Source organism: Engystomops pustulosus, chromosome 2, assembly GCF_040894005.1.
Source record: "Engystomops pustulosus chromosome 2, aEngPut4.maternal, whole genome shotgun sequence".
In the NCBI taxonomy this organism is placed as follows: domain Eukaryota; kingdom Metazoa; phylum Chordata; class Amphibia; order Anura; family Leptodactylidae; genus Engystomops; species Engystomops pustulosus.
Window position 1 is genome coordinate 208,452,211 of NC_092412.1, and position 23,224 is coordinate 208,475,434.

At 39.6% G+C, this 23,224-nt stretch overlaps 1 protein-coding gene across 1 annotated transcript in view; it reads right to left on the bottom strand.

Moving 5' to 3' along the window:
* The window catches only part of POLA1 (DNA polymerase alpha 1, catalytic subunit), a 158,330-nt gene that overhangs the window by 17,155 nt on the left and 117,951 nt on the right, over positions 1–23,224 (bottom strand). Inside the window, exon 35 of the mRNA XM_072137924.1 lies at positions 23,079–23,175. Within this exon, the coding sequence (XP_071994025.1) occupies positions 23,079–23,175 (97 nt within the window). The remainder of the gene's footprint in view (positions 1–23,078; positions 23,176–23,224) is intronic.

The window sequence follows — 23,224 nt, forward strand, 5'->3', positions numbered from 1 at the left end:
AGATAGCACATGACCTCTGACAAACAGTTTTCAGCGTAATTTTAATGCTACTCTGGATTTAACTTGACTAACTGGTAGCAATTGAGCACATCTTTTTTGTGGCAGCAGTTATCTAAAACGCTACAATAACAGCATCAAAAGTAGAATGGTGGAAGATTGGTTTTCCATTGTACTGCTGAACTGGCATAATGCCCACTTTAAAAGCAATTCACTGCTCATCACTAAAATCTGGCAGACACGACACTAAATGCTTTGAGAGACCAGGGAAAAAAATAATAAATAATAAAGGAGGGGAGTGAGACGGGAATATAAAAAAAAAATAAAATAAAGTGGGCAGCCTACACCAAATAGACAGCATAGATGCATACACAAACAATACAAATCAAGCAAACTGCTAGAAAAATTAATAAAATATATACTGTGGCAGAAAATAAAAGAATAAAATAAAATAAAGGGGGGTGGAGAGAGAAAAAGTTTAGCACCTTACAGAGAATAGTGGGGGGAAAAAAAAACACTAAATCTAATCCGTCGAAAAGATGAATTTACCAGCAGGCTTGCATTAGGTATAGAACTACTAAACAAAAGCAAAATATATATTTACATTCCGCTATTGTTCTGTTGCGGCGAAAACCTACTCTATTCCGCCAATCACTTGTCAAACACATTGGTTCCGTTTTATTTACCAGCCAATGTAATGAGTAAATATGTGATCAGAAAACTCTTCTCTCGCATGGACAGCTCCGCTGCTTTTTTCTTTTCCCCCCTCGATTCTAAATACAGGTAATGATTTAGACAGCTTTCAAAAAAGTCTTTTGACTGTCAATAAAACTAATTCTATTCCCCTTTCCACATGGGGGTGAGAAAAGGGTCTTCACAAATGAAAATTCAAATTAAAATCCTGATTATAGTGTAGTGTGACAACACCTGTATTTATAATTTTACTGTCAGCTAGCTGGTAGTGTTTAACAAAGGCTGAAAGGAGGGAAGTAATTGGAATTTGTCTGCAACATGCCAGATGGATGACGACACTGGACACTTTGCTGTGTTACAGTGAATGTGTCTTGTTGGTAAAATAGCCCTTCTGTATAGCATCACATAGTGACAGGATTAGATGCCAGATAGGGCCCACAAAGCTGACTTATAGACCAAAAATTGTGTGCAATAAGGAAAAATAAAAAAATATATTTAAAATCCGTGATAATGGTATTTATTAAAAGGAACAAACATTTGACAATGTATAACCCACCACTAGTGAAGCTTTGGCTGGTTTTGTCTTCAAGATAAAGACTGTTGATGAAGAGAGACAAGAGGATGAGATGTTGGAGATTGTTGTCGAAAACAGAAGCCACAATAAAGTAATAAACATAAAACAATACCTAAATGTGCCGACCACACTATACATGTGGTAGATCACTGGTGAACGTTCTTGCCTGCTGTTGTCGGGCTTGGCCACATACGTATTATAAGAGCGTAAGCGGCGTTTGGCGTGGGGCAATGTCTGGAAGACCGTTCCAAATGTAAGCAAGAAAGAAAAATGGTAAATTGTCTACTTGTTCGTTCTTGATCACATCTTTTATTATCCTGCAGAGAAAGGGACATGACCTATTTTCAATTGGATTCTAGAAGCAACTTTTATTGATGGGTGAAGGCTCAAAATTAGCTCCAGAAATCCACTCCAAAATCTGCACCAAAAGGAAATTAGCATTCCCCAAAAATGCTAATTTTAGATCATAATTCATAGTTGTGTCATTTGATGGAAATTATTCTAGGAATTTATCAGTAGTTAACCAAGTTGGTGTTACAACTTGGAAATGTAACAATAAACAATCCAACATAATTAACACCTTTGCGCATCAGGACGTACTACAATATCCTGGTGCTGTGGGGGGGGGGGGGGGTGTATATGCAGAGAGCTTACAGGCTGAGCTCTCTCAATACACAGCGGGTGTCGGCAGTATAATACAGCTGACACCCGCCTGTTACTGCCGTGGTTGGTGCTGACACAATCGCAGCAGTTAACCTGTTAAATGGCGTGGTCGGACATGACCGTGGCACCTAACTTTATTTCATGGGCACCGCCATCTTATATGGCTGATGGCCGCCTCCCGGTGACATCATTACAGGGCGGCAATTAATTGCCATGGCAACCTACAGTCTCATTGAGACTTATAGGCTTGCCATGTGTGATGACCATTAACAGCCAGCAGATGGCAGGCTATTAGAGATCATCAGTAAAATTGCTATATACTGCAATACAGTAGTATTGCAGTATATAGTACAAACAGGCGGTGCAGGGTCTGAAATAATGGTAAAAAAAAAAAAAAAGAATAAAAAATTTAAATCACCCCCCTTTCCCTAGATCACATATAAAAATAAACTAACTGTATCGCTGTGACACAAAATGCCGCTGCATCTCAAAATATATCAAAGATTATACCCGCCTGTGAACACCATAACGGAAAATAGCGTCCAAAATGTATGAATCGCCACTAATCCATGAATATTTGAATTCAAAATACAACAGCACGTACCGCGAAAAATAACACCTTACATAGGTCCATACACCAAAGTGTAAAAAACTTGCTGGCCTCAGAATTTGGCAAAATGGAAAATATTTTTCATATATAAAAGACTAAAAATTTTTAAAATCTACTAAACCTAATAAAAACCTATATAAATTTGGTATCCCTGTGATCGTACTGCCCAAAAGAATAAAGAGATAGTGTCATTTGGAGTGCAGAATAAAACCCGTAAAAACAGGGCCCACAAGAAAACGCCACAAATGTGGTTTTTTTTTGGTTAATTCCACCACACTTGGATTTTTTTCCCCCAGCTTTCCAGTACATTGAATAGAATATTAAATGGCGCCATTAAAAAGAAAAATTTGTCCCACAGATTATGGATTGAGGAGTAAAAAACAAAAAACGAAAAAGGGCTGAGTCCTGTAAGGGTTAAGTGTACAGCATAAGGCTACATTTACACGATGTATGGCCGCTGTACCATAGTACGGCGGGCACACATTGGCGCTGTGGAGAGGACCAGGGGATGAGCACAGCTCACCCTCGCCCCTCTCCATAGAAATATACAGCGCACGTGGCCGTATTACGTAGAAAGATAGGACATGTCCTATCTTTCTACGGGCTACGGAGTGGTACAGTGCCGCACCGTACTGCTCCCATACAGGGCCGTGAGCTCATAGAAGTGTATGGGGGACGTATATACATCGGCCGTAAATACACCCCCCATACGTTCGTGTGAATGCAGCCTAAGACTGTTGAACAAACAAATATTTATCAACACATCCCACTTTCAGCTATCAAAATGAGAGCACATTACACAATTTCCTAAATGTCAAGATCATTGTGTAGCTTTGTGAAAAGTAAAATAGGAGTATTTTAAGCCAATTTCATAAATTGTATAAAGTCCAAAGCACAGTATAAAAATGTAAAATGAGATAAATGACACTGATCAACATTAGAGAACGCTTACAATACCTGCAAGTTATTGGTGTTAATCTAGCACCAATCTTCTTTATTATCTAACAAACCCCATTTAACCGGCAGACTAAAACCTTGCTGAGAAGGGCGAGGGTGGAGTTATGTTACCATACAATAGTGGCCCCTCTGGGATCTGTTCCTGCTCTCCCATTTTTCCCCATCCAAGAGGCCACTCTGTCCACACGGGTCTTTCGCTGACTGTCAGAGGCCTGACTTGGACTGATACATACCTCATGTAATTTGTTAAGATAGAAGCTTATTTTTATAAGTTTTTATTGTACTGTGTTTTGTGTTTTATATTGTTCAATAAAACTGATTCAACATAACCGGCAGAGTAACTTTTCAGTTTTCACTGATTTTGCAAAAGTGGTGTGCTGTTCCAAAGTGACTTGAACCATCTGACAGCAGGTTGTCTAAATAAATACCTAAGGGATGGCCCTGTCAGTAATAACAAGAGAAGTTGGTTGTTCCAAGTCTGTGATATCTAGAAAAATGCATATTTACAACATCACAAACTCATTCACGTCCCCCAAGAAGGCTGCTCGCACTCAAAAGACAAATGCAAGAGAGGACAGGATAATGTGGAGAATCTCCATGGATAATTGTTTCAACACTGCAGCTAGAATTGCTCATTAGTTCAACAATGAACAGGGTAAGGATCAGTCTTGTCACAGTGTCTCAATCGTTTTTGACATTTTTGCAAGTAATACAGTGAGTATATAAGCATGAAAAGCATTAAGGCCTGCTTGAGATGTGACATTTGCCACATTACTTTCTATATAGCCAGATTTAAACAAAGCTTAAAATGATCAGTTCCATTTCCATATATTCAAACATAAAATAGAATGTAAATTGGGAAGGAGTGTAGGCAGGAAGGAAGAGAACAAACAAGGAGAGAAAGGGAAATGACCCCAAGGCCTTGGTTACAGAAAGCAATAGAGAAAGTCACACAGTTCCAATATCAAGAGATCTCAGAGATGTAGGTAACCCAATGTTGCAAGACCTTAGTAAATAGCTTCTCCTTATAACAGAGTGCAGTCTATCATTGATCATGATCCGGTTCTTGTGAACTCTTGTGTAAAGAGTACATCACTATTTAAGGAATAATAAAGCTTGAAGGCAGTTCTCCTCTTAGTTGGAGTGTTCAGACCTTAGATATTATGTGAAATCAGTTTAAAATTTTGTTTGGATTTAGAATATTCAGGCGCAATCATTATTCAGTGAGCAATAAAAGGACAATCTCTCCCAACCTAGGCCGAAACACCTAGGACAAAGCCAAACAGAAAAAGGTGCTGGGAGGGAGACACAGGGACATAGCACAAAGTCAATGTAAAGGCCACCGAATAATACTAGAGCAGGCAAATTAAACACAAGATAGTCTCTCACAAATTATCAGGCGGGTATCTGCGATCTTCCAGGAACTAACCCTCAGCGAATCCTGGACTTGGATTTCCATAACGATTTCCATCGGAGGAGCCTTGTGGGGAAAAAGGACTTTGGATTCTCTAGGAGATGACTGCAAAGACGACTTTAGTGGTTTGCAAGACAGTAGGCTTAAAGATGCAAGAAGTATATCCAACTCTTGAAAGGAAGAATTGTGGTGAAGCTGCTTATGATGGTGGAACAAGAGTTTAAAAGGGGAAAATCCAGCGATATCCGATATCATGAGACTAACACACAGAGGAACTTAAGAGCATTTGGACTGAAAGCCCTCTCTGCAGTGACCAAACCTCTCATTAGCAGTAAGAATTAAAGATTAACTTCTGCTGATGAGTATGTTGTGTGGACAGAAAAGTGGTCCACAGTTCATTTTAGTGATGAAATAAAGTTTAATTTATATGGCTCTGATGGGAAACATTATGCTCTTTGACCTACAGGAAAAAGACAATCCATAGTGTGTCAAGAAAGTGAAAGATGGTGGAGGAAGTTCAATGGTTTGGGGTATGTTTTCTGACCTCTAATACAGCTACACGGCAGAGTGAATAAAAGTGTGTATCAAAACCTTCAACAACATGTGGTTCCCTTCTTGCATTCTTCACTCAGACAGCAATTTCCACGCAGGACATTGCTTGGGCAGCCCAGAGTCCTGATCTAAACCCAATAGAAAACCTCTGGAAAATCCTTGGTGACAAAGTTATGGCCAAGAAACCCACATCAGTCACAGAACTATGGAAGGAACTGGAAGAAGAATGGACCAAAATGACACCAGAGTGTGAAAAAAGAAAAGGCTGTACACTTCCTACTGCTTCCAGTGATCAGAAAGTTTTATTATAATCTTTCTCTATGCTACAGTCATTGCTCTAATTATGATTATCACTTTTTTGAAGAATAAAGGTTTTATGTTGATATACTTTGGTAATTATGTAAAGTGCCATTGTGTACCCCGTACTTAAAAAGCCAAATGTTGATCAATGGATATTACATTATTTCTGAAAAAAATCAAGTGATCATACATTTTTCTCTAATTTTGATCTCCAGTGTATTTGCTCCAAAGTCATCTGAAAATGAGTTCAGAGAAGAGTTGTATTTGCTAGAGAGGAGACAAATTTAGAAGCTGCAAGGCTCTAAATGTAGAAGAGAAAACCATGCTTTAACCATTTTAAAAGATAAGAATCTCATCTTTCAGATCTCAGGCTTGTGTTTCTGTGATCTTCAGAACTCAGGAAACCAGCAGTTAAAGGGAACCTATCAGGGCAATTTGGGATACAAAACAACCCACAGGACCTTATGGACCAATGGTTTAGTGTCCCAAATTGCCCTCTGACTTTTAAGCCTTCACAAGAAAAATAAATTATACTCACTTAGCCTACTCGTTCCATCAGCACCTGTATGGTCTGGAAAGTGAAGCCGGCATAGTATGGAGCATGAGCACTGAAGTCGGGATACTCTCCCGGGTTTGCTTCCTGCATCACAAGAGCAAGCGTCGGCACAGAATCTGAAGATGTGAGTCCAATTAGGCGCATGTCTAAAAGTTTATTATTTTTTACATGCAAGGACTTCAAAAAGGTCGATTTTGGACACTAAACTACAGGTCCATAAGGTTGGTTTAGGGTCCCAAATCGAAACAATGGCGCTCAAAAATATGACTCTTCTGTGCTTATTGTCACATGATTTTGGAGGAGGTTTTTTCTTTTTTTTTTTTTTTTAAATATAGATAAAGGGGCGAGAACTCGCATACAAGAAGGAATTCTAGAAAGGACTTTTTATACCCTACCTGAGGGTGCTGCTAGTTTAATGGGGTAAAATCTGGTGACAGGTTCCCTTAAATTATGAACCATGAGGTAGAAAGAATCTTCAATATTTGAAAAATAGTATGTTTACTAAAACAATGAATATGTACCAAATGCATATAGAAACCCTTTTCATGTGGATATTCTCCAAATATTTTGGCAAAGAAAATTACAATTTGGCATTCACTGAACAATCTATTTGTAAATGAAGCAGAAAGCAAATCTAATTGTTTGGTTCGATCTGTCACACATACTCTTTCAAATAAGTTACAGGCTAAACCGGAGATACATTACCATATCATAGAACATTATTTAAAAAAACAAACAAACAAAAAAAAAAAATAAGAAAACATGTTGTATGTAGCTTGCATTAATACGGAGATCAAACTCCGGCGTACCATTAGACTTAAATGCAGTCATATACGTTGATAACGTGTCAGGAGGTTAAGTGAAAGCTTAAACAGCCCACTGACAAAGACTGGGGAAAAAAAACATTAAGCGATGCTTTCCGCTGTCATCCTGCAGTTTCTTACATAAAAAATAACTTATAAACACATGCTAATCTGAAAACACAGAAATCTTGCCTCTCACCACACTGTGTGGCGCATGTGCCCATCTATTCATTACAGCAGAAGTGGAAAATAAAACCTCAGCTCACAAAAAGACACAAAATGACAGGGATGTTTAAGTTTATAGCGGGTAACAAACTGTCACATACACAGACTGAAGATAAGGATGTCAGCGCAGAACTGTCAAAAGACAATTCTAGGGAGATTTGGAAACCTCTACTGTAACCACAACACAATACACACAAGTAAATACTTACCTACATCCCTGTCTAATACTTTAGGACAAAAAAAAGTACTCTAGGTGCCCTTATCCAGTTTGTGTGCAATATGTTTTTTCTCATTTGAATATCAAGGGCAGTGGTTCTTAACCTTTCTAATGATGTGACCCTGCAATACAGTTCCTCATGTTGTGGTGAGCCCAAACCTTGTACAAGAATATAACTACTATAATACTGCCCCCTATGTACAAGACTATCACTACTATAATACTGTCCCTATGTACAAGACTATAACTACTATAATACTGCCCCCCATGTACAAGAATATAACTACTATAATACTGCCCCCCATGTACAGGAATATAACTACTATAATACTGCCCCTATGTACAAGACTATCCCTACTATAATACTGCCCCTATGTACAAGACTATCCCTACTATAATACTGCCCCTATGTACAAGAATATAACTACTATAATACTGCCCCCTATGTACAAGAATATAACTACTATAATACTGCCCCTATGTACAAGAATATAACTACTATAATACTGCCCCCTATGTACAAGAATATAACTACTATAATACTGCCCCCTATGTACAAGAATATAACTACTATAATACTGCCCCCTATGTACAGGAATATAACTACTATAATACTGCCCCCTATGTACAATAATATAACTACTATAATAATGCGCCCTATGTACAAGAATATGACTACTATAATACGGCCCCTATGTACAAGAATATAACTACTATAATACTGCCCCCTATGTACAAGAATATAACTACTATAATACTGCCCCTATGTACAAGAATATAACTACTATAATACTGCCCCCTATGTACAAGAATATAACTACTATAATACTGTCCCTATGTAAAGGAATATAACTACTATAATGCTGCCCCTATGTACAAGAATATAACTACTATAATGCTGCCCCTATGTACAAGAATATAACTACTATAATACTGTCCCCTATGTACAAGAATATTACTATAATACTGCCCCCTATGTACAAGAATATTACTATAATACTGCCCCCTATGTACAATAATATAACTACTATAATTACTTTTACTGGATGATGAAGTCACATATAAAAAATTACCCAAAGATCCAACACCATCTGTCACTCAAATGTTGACAAACCTCTTACTAGAAGGAGTGTATCTACAGCTTTTTGACAAAAACACCATGGACTTTCTTTTACCTTCTCACCCAATATGTCCACACTTCTATGCTTTACCTAAAACACATAAAGGCACCTTTCCTTATGCATATCGCCCCATTGTATCGGGAAACAATTCCCTATTAGAAAGATTGGGCTCATGGCTTGATACTCTCCTGCAGCCCCTTGTTAAGCGACTCCCAGCCTACATCAGAGACAGCAAAGCAGTCCTCGCAGCAATGGACAACTTCACCTGGACACAAAACTGTACATGGCTGTCGTGCGACGTCAAAGCACTCTATACCTCAATCCCCCATGGTCTTGCCTGCAGTGCAACAGCATATCATCTTTCAAAATACAGCCAATATTCACAGACTCTGCAGGACTACATTGTTCTTGTTTTACATTTTTTATTATCTAACAATTTTTTCACTTTTGATAACCAGTTTTTTCTTCAACAGGTGGGATGCCCTATGGGGGCCCGTTTTTCCCCTTCTTTGGCAAATTTGTTTGTTGCCATGTGGGAGGAGCGGATCCTATACCACGAATCTAACCCCTTCTTGTCAGACATCCAATGGTATGGGCGTTACATCGATGACTGTCTCCTGGTGTGGTCTGGACGCCGGGAGACAGTCACCGACTTTGTGGCGTACCTTAACAATAATGAATTCAATTTGAAATTTACTTACGACTTTCAGGAGTCCACCATTGCCTTCTTGGATATCCGTCTGTCCGGATATCCAGACACCAACACAGTAACTACAGAACTATACAGAAAGCCAACATCAGGTAATACACTACTCAGAGCGGACAGTAATCACATCAAGCATACCATTAGGAATTTACCGATAGGGGAGTACATCCGTGCGAAAAGGGCTTCCTCTTCACAACAGAGCTATCACAAAACACGTAAAGAACTTGAAGTCCGTTTAAGGGAAAGAGGATACGGCAAAGCACTATGCAAAAGAGCCCAAAGGATAGCAGACACGCAGCCGCGATCACACTATCTCAAAGATAAAGTTCCCAATATCTCTGACCAACAAAATAAAATTTATTTCAGTACCAGATTTAGTAATCAATATGAACAAATTATCTCCATTATCAAAAAATACTTACCCATCTTGTACCATAACGACTTTTTGAAACACATTCTAGACAATGGCATCAATTTTGTCCCCACCAGAGCGGTTACACTGGGCAATTTACTTTCACCCAATTTTTTTTATTTCTAAAGAATTACAAACTCCCTTGCTCACCCATAAAGGCAGCTTTTGCTGCGGTGGTACCAGATGTAATATCTGTAAACTTATGCCCAAAACTCATACCTTCAAATCTTATAGTAATGGCAAAAGTTTCTCTATCTACAGTTATATTAATTGTGAAACTAGTTGGGTCATTTATGTTATTGAATGTACCCAATGCTGTCTCCAATATGTAGGATGCACAGCCAGGAAACTTAAAGACCGCATCTCAGAACATATTACAGGAGCCAACCCGAGAACACTTGCTAGCACCCGGAGTATCACGGGCGCTTCCAAACACTTTCGCGACTCACATGGGGGGAACATACAGTACATGCGGGTCACGGGAATAAATCGAGTTTTTCCCAACAAAAGAGGTAGAGATAGAAACAAACAGCTGTATCTCAGAGAGGCTAAGTGGATCTGACATACATATATTAACACTTTTGCATCTTTACTTCTCAGGTTCTATTTCTTTATTCCATACCTTAGATTTGTATTCTCATTTCTCTTGTTTTTTCCCATTTACACCTATACAGCCTTAAACGCAATCACTGTGTTGCCTAGTCTTTTTCCTGTACCTTATAGTCACATGACTTGTGGGCGTCTCCTTTCGTCACATGACAAAGAGGCAGAGCCTAGGTGCACGTACTATGCATTTAGCTCCTTCCCTAAGGCAAACTTTAAGTTCGCTAACTTCTCTCAATTACCTCTATTCAGCATTTAACACAATTTTTGTGCTTTACTAGCACTCTCTTGCATCGGCCAGTCACGTGATTGTGGGCGTCTCCTCTGGTCACATGATCAGGGGGCAGGGCCTGGACACATGTCTAGGGCTTTAAATGTCGGCTAGTTTACATGCTTGCTAGGTATGAGTAAGGACCGCTAAAATGTAAAGGTCCGAAACGCGTCACCCAGTCCTGTTTGTACAAACATGTTTTTATCATGTTTTGTTATTTTTCCACCATGTTATTTGTTTTTACTATTTTTTTGCTATGAATAAACTTTGAAGACTTTTTACTCAAGCTGGTGCCGAAGGACGCCTTCCTTTTTCGTCCATATTCACATATATTACCTGGGACCGGACCAGGCTTCTTCTAGTCCTGACGAGCACAGCTACATTTATACGGAGCGACCCTTTACTCTCCACAGGTGAGCTTACACCTTTTGTTTTTCTTTGTTTGCATAACTACTATAATACTGCCCCCTATGTACAATAATATAACTACTATAATACTGCCCCCTATGTACAATAATATAACTACTATAATATTGCCTCCTATGTAAAACAATATTATTACTATAACACGGTTTCCCCCCACCCCAGGTCTTATCTCTGAGCTACCTCACTCAGGTAGCCCCCCCATGTCTGCTACCCTCTCCTCACATAGAACTCCCCCCAGGTCTCGTCTCCCTCCTTAAACAAAATCCCACCCCCTGGTCATGTCACCCCCACCCCCCTCTCCACAACACAAAACAATATTCCCTACCAGATCTGCCCGCCCCTTCACAGAACAAACCCCTTAAAAATATGACCCCCCTCCACAACAAAGAATCCCCTCACCAGATCTTACCCAGAATCCCACACAGGTTTAGTCCCCCATCCTTGTCCTATTCTTCACTGTCAGCAGCCCTGCCAGAGGGTCATGTGATGATTACATCATCACAGGTCCTTTAGCCGGCAGGAGCTTTCTGTACAGAAATACAGCTGCTATAGTGACCCTTAAAGAGAGACCTTGAATGATGTCATAATGCACACTTGCTTTATCATGTTTTGCTGCGATTCACAGCATAAACGCAATAAAACTGTGTCTTTAGGCGATGCCCGCGTTTTGGTCTTGCAACCACCTGCCTGCCACACAAAGTGTGTAATGTCATTGTTGCACATGTGACAGTTGTTTTTCTCATGTACCAGGTCCTCTTGTAGTAAAAAATAAAACAGATTGTTTTCTCCAACAACTTTGCAGGGAGTTGAAAGGTATTTAACCGGACGAGCATCACTGTACAAGTGACAAGAATCAATATTTGTATCCATGAGAAGAAATGACCTGCCCTGGCTTTCCTCTCTGGGTTTACCAATTACTTGACTTTAGACCAAGCGACACTGCAATCACATCATGTTTATTAAGGATATTAAAGGTAGGTTTATGAGAGCAGAATCCTTATATCCTGAGTCTCTCTCGCCGTCCACCAGAGATCTGTCCCTCTCCTCCTCCTAGTGGAAGGTTCAGTGTGGCAGGCTGACACTGATCTACTATGTCTAATACTGTCTTACTTTACTATGATATTCTTGTTTTGTGCACAACATTTCCGTAAAGACAAAAATAAAGCATTGCACCAACCATTTGATGAATGAATTTGCACTTATTGTAACTCATGGAGGGAGCAGAGCACTCTAATAGGACTTATAGACACAACATTGAAATGTTACATTAGAAAATTACCTATAGCTATAGGAGTGTATCCCATAGATATAGATGCTGATGTGTAGAATAAAAATCCCACCGGAGTTGGATATTCTTTTTGCCGCAGGAAATTCAATGTTTTTGCCATTTTTAACAAAATACATAAGGATTCTTAACTGTGGTTCCCAGTGAATACCACTCATAACCATGACTTAATGCTTAATGCCAAAGCTGCCGAGAGTCAAAATAAAGTGATTTCAGTCAATGAAAACCTTCCAGTTTTGATCCGATCCTAGTGGTAGCGCAATGCTGGAACTGTCTGACCATCTGATTTTGTAGTCCCAACGTCATTTTTACAGCTCTTTACTACTTCCTTAAAACGTGTGAAAAACTGCCCGAACCAGGATGACATCTAAATGGCGTTTGTTTTGCTCATGTAACCACTTGACTTCAATGGTCAAGTTTTTACACACGACTCGGAAAAGCGTAGAGGAAGTTGCATTTTTCTCTGGTGGGATCGGATCATTGGAGCATGAAAATAGACTATCCATTAGTCAGATTTCTATCTGAAGTAGACATATACAGCCCAAGTCCAAAAAAACGATGGATGTCAAGAGACCTTAGACTTGACAAACCAAATTCACCGTCACATGGAACTGACTTTACAAGTGGCTATAAATACCAGGTGTAGCAAGCACTATGGTTCTTCACCATGAAACACAACATTGGAGTCATCTATCAACACCAAAGGGGTGTCAGCAATGAGGGTACAGTAAGGATAACCAGAGCATTTTCTATTTGGCTCACCTTAATTTGGGAGTGAAGTTAGTTTTATCTCTACTGCAAAGACTGCAGCATGCAGGGCTTCGGTCTCTTCTCACTAAACACAACATACAGGACAAGCGAAAAAACTGACGTGAAGTTAATGCCCAGTGGATCAACAGTGGTAGTCACTGCAACTCCATGGCCACATTAAAGGAAACCTACCACTTCGGATAGGGCTTCTAAGCAGCAAATGCTGTGCACCAGCTCAGGTCGAGCTGGTGCCTATCTTCGTTATGTTCTTAAACAGTTTTAAGGCATTTAAACACTTTATTATCTTTATATCCGAAGTAGCTTCTCCGCACCGTGGTCCGCACACCATGCGCGTGACCACTTCTTATTCAGGGGCACTTCGGATATAGAGATTAATAAAGTGTTTAAATGCCTTAAAACCGTTTAAGAACATAACGAAGATAAGCACCGGCTCACCCTGAGCTGCTGCACGGCATTTGCTGCTTAGAAGCCCTATTGGAAGTGGTAGGTTTCCTTTAATGCAGCTGAACTGCAGAGGCAATGGTAGTCAGTCACCTTAGGAATCTGATATTTATCACCTATTCCCAAAATTTATTCATGAAAACTGTTACGTGGCTAATAAATTTTAAGGGGTAAAGTTTGCTAAAGTGTCGTCACTGAAAACAAACAAACAAAAAAAAACGAGGGACATTGGGGAAGATTTATCATACACCGGCATATGACACACCCTCCAGATACACCAAGAAACTGTGTTCTCTTGATGTACCCGGCTGTGCATTGTTATTAGCAACCATTCAGCTTGAGCACTCACCAATTGTAGCGAGTGAGCAGAAGCGGGGCTAACATGCCCCACACCGGCCAACTACACTGGCGGCCACGACCCTTTGGGGGAAATAATCACATTGCGGACGCTCCGCTAGATTATTTCAGTGCTTATACAAGTTTTCTGACATAGGAGCTCTGATGAATGCTCCCTATAATTTCTAGCAAGGTTACAAATGAGAGACCAGAGTGTTTGCACAGCTTCCAAAAACAAATTCTGTAGCAACTCAACAGAACAATCTGCTATTCTTTATATTGCAGCTTATAGTCTGGATCTATACTGTACTGTATGTACAGATTCCAGCAGCCACATTTCTTTACAGATAAAGTTGGATATATATTTTTTCCCCCCATAAAAAAACCATTACCAAAAAAAAAACTAAAAAAACCAAAAACGCTCTTTTTCGCTTTTGCCTTTCCATTTTTCATTCCCCACCTTCAAATATCTACAACTTTATTTTTTCCATATAATGAGCTGTGTGAGGGCTTGTTTTCTGCTTAAAGGAAACCTACCACTTAGTATGGCAGGGGTAAGCTGTAAGTACCGAGCACCAGCTCAGGGTGAGCTGGTGCCGGTACTTAATTTCGTTAGTGTTAAAACCGCGGTATCGCGGTTTTAACACTTTTTAAACTTTAGGGCAGAAGGGGCTTCGGCGCTGCGCGCGACCGTGCGCGCGCAACATCTCCGCTATTTCCTATGGAGTGTCTTCTGCCCTAAAGTTTAAAAAGTGTTAAAACCGCGATACCGCGGTTTTAACACTAACGAAAGTAAGTACCGGCACCAGCTCACCCTGAGCTGGTGCTCGGTACTTACAGCTTACCCCTGCCATACTAAGTGGTAGGTTTCCTTTAACAAATTGCACTTCATAGTGACTGTATTTATTATTCCAAGCTGTGTTCTGGGAAAAAAAATTCCAAATGAGCCAAAATTGGTGAAAAAAATGCTCGTTTCTTACCGCTTTCACTGTGTGCCATAAATGACACGTCTTCTTTATTCCTTGGGTCCGTATGATCATGGGGACACAAAATTGATATAGGCTGTGTGTTTAAATACATTTTGAAAAATTAAAACCTTTTGTAAAAAAAAAAAAATAAAAGTTTGTCATACTGGTGTACGGAGCTATGTTAGGGGGACTGAGGACCTTCTGATCACTTTTTATAATTTTTTTAAAATGCTACTGCAAAAAAAGTGGCGTTTCTGACAATTGGCTTCTTTTTTCCATTACAGGGTTCAACGCAAGTATAGCTACCATGTTAAGGATTTTATAGTATATTTTTATATCAGGGAAAGGGGCGTGATTTGAATTTTTTTTTTACTTTTATTTTTTTGCTATTCTTCAGACCCCCTAGGGCAGTGATGGCTAACCTATGGCACTGGTGCCAGAGGTGGCACTCAGAGCCCTCTCTGTGGGCATTCAGGCCATCACCAGAGATGACTCCAGGTATCTTCCTGCAGTCCCAGACAGCCCAGGACTTGCTGTGCAAAGAGGTATTTTAAAGTGACAGCTCTACCTGGAACTATTTTCTGCTATATTGGTGCCTTTGGGGCTGATATGAATGAAAACTGTAATGGAGAAGGGAGTATAAATCACAAATTACATTTCTGGGTTGGCACTTTGCGATAAATGAGCGGGTCTTTGTTGAAGTTTTGGCACTCGGTCTCTAAAAGGTTTGCCATCACTGCCCTAGGGTGCTTTTTTCCTAGGTTGTCTGATTGATCTGATTGACTACAGTATGGTTCTACAAGTACATGTCTCAGGTTTATCATGCTTGATTTTGATGCTATATAGAGGTCCTATAAGACTTTCTAGTTGGTAGTATGATCTAGAGCGTTAACATCACTAAACAAGATGTAGAATGAAATATAACTGTGCACTGTAATACAGACTCCAAGCCTGCAATTTTCATTGTTCTATTCTCCATATTAAGCCATGGAGACATTGTGAACCTTGGAAGGCCACAGACTGGCAATTACAATTTAGTAATAATGCCCTAGATATAACCATCGCTCTGCAAAGCTGAAGAAAACAAATGTATATAAAATTCTGTCCCAATGCATTACCAAATTGAGTTAGCATTATGGTTGGAACAATATATGCTCTATTTCCCATTATTTATCAAGCCCAATCCATTTCTTTCTTACCAATTACATCCCCTATCATTTCCAAAATCTACAAACTGTTTTCAATCAACAGATTTCTTTATTATAGTGTACGGCCGGCTTGTTACTCCCTCTCTCCTATGTGGAATCCTTGATTGGACAAGCAGCTTTGAATTTAACATGGACTGTGATTGCACATATCAAATAAATTAAGGCTGCCAATCTCCCCCTGGAGCATCTCCTTTATCTGTAGTATGGCTCGAGAGCTACCTGAGTGCATTTGCTTAGGGGTAAATGAAAGGGGTTGAAATCTAGACAAAGGAACTCGCACTTATTGCATTTTGATGACTTTTTGACTACTCACTGGCAGAACCTATGGCTACAATCACTGCAGGCAAGTAAAATGTGTGAAAAGAAAAACAAATAGGACCCAGTAAATCAACTTAATAGCTAAAATAATCCATGTGGAAAAACAGAATTGATGACATACATTATTAATACTAAACTATTACCATTACACAATTTGGGAAGTCTTTCCACATTCCTAATGTTGCTCAGTGGTCTACAGACAATAGACATTGGGGCAAAGGTAGGAAACAATTACACAGAAGTACCGTATATACTCGAGTATAAGCCGACCCAAGTATAAGCCGAGGCCCCCAATTTTACCACAAAAACCTGGTAAAACCTATATATTTTTTACTCGAGTATAAGCCGAGTTTGGGTTTTCAGCACATTTATTTGTGCTGAAAAACTAGGCTTATACTCGAGTATATAAGGTAGTTCTCTACCAATAGTGACAATGGATTATAGGTTTTGCCCAAAATTTAAAAACATGAGTTGTGTCCGGGGTTACATTAAAAGTAAATAGAACTGAGCTGTGGACCAGGCTGGCAGTGTTTTTTGTTTTGTTAGAAAGCTGCCATATTTGTCTAATAGAAAACCCACGTCTTGAGAAAAGATTCATTTTTGCTCTTTGTAACAGAAATGTTGTTGAAAGTCCTCATACAGTGGGATATGTCCTCCGGCTTCTCCACCTGAAAGTGGAAGGAGGAGTGAACCTCTGTGGCAGGCAGAGATTAGGTGCTGCCGCTCTCCCAGGTGACGTAACTCACCACATTCAGGAAACACCCATAGTGTATGCTCAGCAGAGGCCAGGGATGGATGACATACAATTGCATTCATCCCCAAAAGGCTATTATGGCCTTCACTGAGCATATCCTGTGCTCTCCAGCAGGATGAAATAGTGCAGCCCAATTCTAACACACTTTATTTTATTTAAAATATACCGTATATACTCGAGTATAAGCCGAGACCCCTAATTTCAACACAAAAAACTGGGAAAACCTATTGACTCGAGTATAAGCAGAGTTAGAGTTTTTGAGCACAAATTTTGTGCTGAAAAACTAGGCTTATACTCGAGTATATAATGTAATTTACCATACTAAGAAAAAAACTTTCTAAATATTTTCTGTACTCAATTTTTTTATTACCTATATTTTTATACTTTATTAAAAAAATATTTTTAAAAAGGAAAACAAATTTGTTTACTGCCATCATATTCAGAAATCTATAACTTTTGTTAAACAAACAAACAAAAACGATTATGTTTTAATTGGTATCAATATTTGGAACATCCAATCTACCAAGCAAACTTGCATGTTTGTGTGTGTCTCCTTAAAACAGAATCAGTTGTTCTTTTTGCTCTGTATAACTTCAATTGAGAAAATGTTGTTTAGGATTATGCAAATGAGCCTCAGGGGCTCTGATCTATCACAGTAGCACCTTGTGGCTCTGTCGTCTGCTAATTATTCACAGCTCCATTTGGAGTTTTTCCCAAAACAAAGCTATTAGAAGAACAAAGAAGATTGGAACCTTTTTTAGGCACACACCAGGGTGCAAATGTGTTTGGTTTAAAGGCACTGCATCCATTTCATTTAAATTTTTGGGGGGCGGGGACAGGTAGGGGGAGAGGTGGTTGTGTAGTGGAGACAGGGTCACCCATGAAGGAATGGCCCTGTATGGAGTCAGTTTCCTGCTAGTGATGGGGTGAGTATGATATCAGTACCTCCATGCAGAAAATAAGCAGCATTTTAAAGCAGCAGCAAAGTGGATGGGCCTTTAATAGTTCACACATGTGGATAAAGACTTATGGTGTCGATTGTAAATCTACAGTGGTGTCAACTTTATGCAAAGTAAATTGTAAAATTCAGCAGTAAATCCACCCACAAAACAATTAGCATTTTTTCCTTCCGTTTTTTAGTCCTGTGTCTATATACTGCAATCCTGTAAACATGAACATGATAAAAGAATGGTATATCCACTCCATGCCCAACATAAGTACAGACTAAATGTAGACCATATTATTTCACATATCATCAAGGAGTGAATAGCAACCTATTATACATCAATTACAGATGACCTTTGGAGCCGATCAAGGTTCAGTTACAATCACACAAAAATTTCCTTGATGCACAAGAATATGGCATTTCTACAAGGGACACAATGTAATCAGCCTGACTGGATACTTGCATTTTAATTTCAAATTACTGGGAACAAAGAGTCCCTTGTACAATCCAAATGGTTCTTTACAATAATATAATGGAATCATGAACATGGGGCAAAGATCTGTGTAATATTCAGCGTTTAGTTTCACCTTTAAAGTCGATTTTTCAATATTTTATTTTTATCTTTCAACTGAAAATTTGTAAATGATGAATTTTTAAAACTATGCACCGTATTTTCCGGACTATAAGGCGCACTTAAAAGCCTTGGATTTCCTTGGAAGTGCGACTTATAGTCCGGTGCGCCCTATATGAGGGCAGCGGACCCTACTTACATAGGTCCCCGCTACCGGAGACGGCAGATCTCCAGCGGGAACTGCAGACCACGCGGCACGAACAACTTCTGCCGCGTGGTCTGCAGTTCCCGCTGGAGATCTGCTGTCTCCGGTAGCGGGGACCTATGTAAGTATTCCATTCTCCACCTCCCCCTCGTTCCGCGTCTCTTCTCGGCGTCGCGTCCAGTCGGGTCTCCGCTCCGCCCCCGGACCTCCGTCACGCCCCCAACCCTGCGCCTTATAGTCCGATGCGCCTTATATATGGAATTATTACATATATAAGGCGCATCGGACTGTTGCACCTTATATTCCGGTGCGCCTAATGGCCCGGAAAATACGGTAGTAAAATGGGACAACATTTCACCAATATTGAACCATATACAGAGGCAGACCCTTGTGCTTCAAAGGGGGTCTAAAGGAGCGTTGTTATAGGTAAAAGAAAAATTCAGATGCTTCATTGTACGGGGTCGTTTACCCTTTTCTTTGTTGTGAGGTGAAGTAAATGGATCAAACCTAGGACCCGCTCTCAGTATCAGTAACAGAATGGCATTGGTTCTTGTCCCAGGCAGAGGCTATGCTTGGCATTACAGCGGATGGTTAAAAAAAATAATACAGGAACTTACCCACGGTATATCCAAATGAATAAGACACCAAATGAATACATTAAATAATGACATCATTTGTTTTCATACATCAATCTGTAGAGACCCGCATTACAAGTAAAAACAAACAGGGACCCCTGGTCATAGCAACACCACCACAATGTAAGGTGGATACAGATGATTTGATGCAATATATTAAGATAGAGTATATGTAATACAGAAACTGATATAAGCACAGCAATATACGCATGAAAAATGATCAGGCCAATAGCCGAAACACGTAGGTCCCATATAGCTGTCCGTGTTTTTAACAACTGCAATAAAGAAATGTATGCATTATACCAGCGCTGCTGGTGAATTTTTCTCTTCCATGAGAAGCAAAGTGTGACCAGGGATCCACCCGGAAGCTCGTTTTAGGGTCCAGGCCTTTCCCTCTCAATATACTCCTCATTGTGTTGCTGTGACCCTTTTTGTATTGATCAAGTAAATACATAAATAAAAACAATCTTTGAGGCTTATTAATTTAGGTAAAGGGACTCTTCCTGCAATATGGCATTTAGTTTCATATTTTATACCTAACCCAACCTTAGGCTACATTCACACAACATTGTGCCCGCCGTAAAGAAGCATCTTTTCCCCGGGCTACGGAACGCTCATGTAACAGCGCCGTGCACCCATAGCCGTCTATTGGGGACGTATATGTATACGTCTCCCATACGGCCGCGTGAATGTAGCCTTATATGGATTTTCTGGATACAGCCTGCCTTATACTTGTTGGCTATTTACCTAGCTTAACTTACACCTAGGTGTACTGCTTACAAAGAGCGATATTGAAAATCTCTTTTTGCATTCATTAGACATTTTGCGCAATCTATCCTTTGACAAAAAGTTGCATAACGCAGAGGAAGCCATGAATGTGGTCTTATATTGGGATCTAGTAGGCACCGTGCACTGCATCCTTTGAAGGCTCAGTGTTTGAGTGTTTGTACAGTCAGCACGCTGCGAGTTGCACATATTACACTCTCTCATGTGTGACAGCCCTAAATAAAAAAGTGTCTTGTAAACTACATCTATAAATAAACTGGCCCAATAGATTTGCATAAGAACTTTACACCCCAAGCAGGGAGCTAGTGTAATTTGTAAATGCATCTTTTTCTTATCAAAAGGATGGTGACATATTGGAGCAAAAGTTCAACAAAGCAAGCAGTGGTCTGCTAAACCAACGCTTGGACCGATGAAGGTACCGAAATGCAAATAGTGTCAAAAAGCGACACTTCCCAATATCCATGGCAGCAAATGGGTTAAAAACATTTCCACAACAGAGAAGACGTATTTCTATTGTGTAAATAGAACTGGTACTGTCTGTCATTCAGTCATATTTGTATGTCTTTAGTGATCAGATTAAATGTCTGATTCAAGATAAGTGGAGATACTATGTTATGTTTTATGTCAAAATAATTACATAATTATATTCAGAGCTAAATTATTTAAGATCGGAAAACATTCTGATATGCATTTGACAGTCGGATTCTTGGCAGGCACAAATCATCTTAACAATGAACTTCCATTAACATGTGTATTTACTTCATTTAAGAACTGTACACACGTATATGTATCTACCACAGGTATAATTTCATGTGCTGGTAAAAAGGTGGTCATTTGTAACATGAAACACTTTTTAGCACAATGCCTGCACTATGAGGTTGCCATGTATTTATATTATACCCACTGACTACCAGCCAGAACCAGCATGATGTTACCCAGAACTCTTTACTTACCGTGTAGACTAAATATGGAGTACTAGAAAGTTTGTACGCAGGTGAGAGAGGCTGGAGAGTCTGCACTATGTAATTAAGCCCTTTACATCCATAAATAACAGTATAAATAAATGGATGTGGACTTTCCCAGGTGGATATTAGGAAGTAATTCTAACAAACAAAAACCATGTTCAAAATGCTTTTTGATGGACACAACCCAAAATCTGAGTGATAAGGCGATTTGGCATGTGGGTTATTTTCCACAATGTGCGAGTGTGATTTATGGCAATTTAAATAAAAGCAATAAGCATTATTTTCAATGTATTCATGTGTCCTGGTAACATTACATTAAAATGTATACCGTATTTTTCGGACTATACAGTCAACCCATCAATAAATGCCTGGTAAAACGTCTAGGTTCATATATAAGACGCACCAGATTATAAGGTGGCACCTGATTATAAGGATGAATGACCAGCAGGTGGCAGACATGGGCACAGATCAAGGCAGCTGTTGTCTGTAAGTGCGGTTCATGTATAAGGAGCACCTTTGATTTCTGAGTAAATCAGGATTTTTTGTGCGCCTTATAGTCCGAATCATACAGTAATTTATTTTATGGCCAATTTAATTTTTATTAATTACATTTAAGTGTATTAATCACGCGTATTATTAAAAGAAAAGGGGGAAAAAAAGGATACTTATATATAATGAGATCTCTTAGAGGATACATCGCTATACATCAGTGCATTCATTCTGTGTAACATTAAACTCTATTGAAGCTCTCAGTTAGAATAAATCCTCCCATTGACAGAAGGGGAGTCTATGGCCTAGAGGTAACACTATTGCCTATAAAAGTCAAGGACGCCTGTGATCACGTGATTGCCATTGTAATACACTGTACTGTGGTACCGCTGCGGATTATAACTCTCAGTTTTACACAGACATCAAGTCTATGGGGGAGATTTATCATCAAGTTTCTGAGATAAAACTGTTCTAGTTGCCCAAGGAAACCAATCAGAGATCAGCTGTAATTTTATAAACAACTGTGGGAAAATGAAAGCTGAGCTCTGATTGGTTGTCATGGGCAACTATAGCAGTTCTGCTCTAAGAGACTTATGATAAATCTCCCCCCATTAGTTTAAGCCTCTGGCAGCCCTTATTTGGCTTAGCAGTTGGCAGTTGGTAACCCCCAGGGGTCACTCTTAATAGTGGCAGTTGAGAGGTTAAGTTGCCTTAAAGGAGACTGTTACACCCACTCTCTGGCTTCTGAACACACCAATACAGTGATGCAATTTAATGAAGTCCATGCATAAAGTGGGTCAGGCTGGATCTAAGGCCTCATGCACATGACCATATGGTCTTTTCTGTATATACGGCTGTACTCTGGCAGTAAATATAGGACGTATTGCAACGTTTTGCACCATATCCGTATAAAATACAGTGGGTTGGCCAATGATGGATGTCTGACTATTGATTGGCTGACTGAAAGCACCTCCCACTGGTCCTGGATACTGCACACATATATATGGCAGCAAACGGAGCACAGCTGTATGCAGCACATGCTTCGCCCACGGCCAGTAGGACATGGTCTATATTTTTATACGGCTCACGGTACAGTGGACAATGTACATGGATGGCCGTATTACCCATTGGAATGCATGGGGCCTGACACAGTTACACCCCTTCAGTCAACAAAACACCCCGATGCCCTTGCAACTTCATCTAGACCAGATTAGGAAAATTGCCCCAGAGTCTTCAGTTTATCTAAATAGTACTATATTCTTACATTTTTATGTGAAGCTTTATTTGTGTGTTTTTTTACCTTTTTCCTGCTCTGTAACTTTTTTTTCCAGCGCATAATCCCAGTCGAAGATAAATCGATAGAAACATAGCTGAGTGTACAAGGCCTTCTCTGGATACTGCAAAATAAAATGCAAATCAAATTAGTTGAAAATTCACACTAATGCC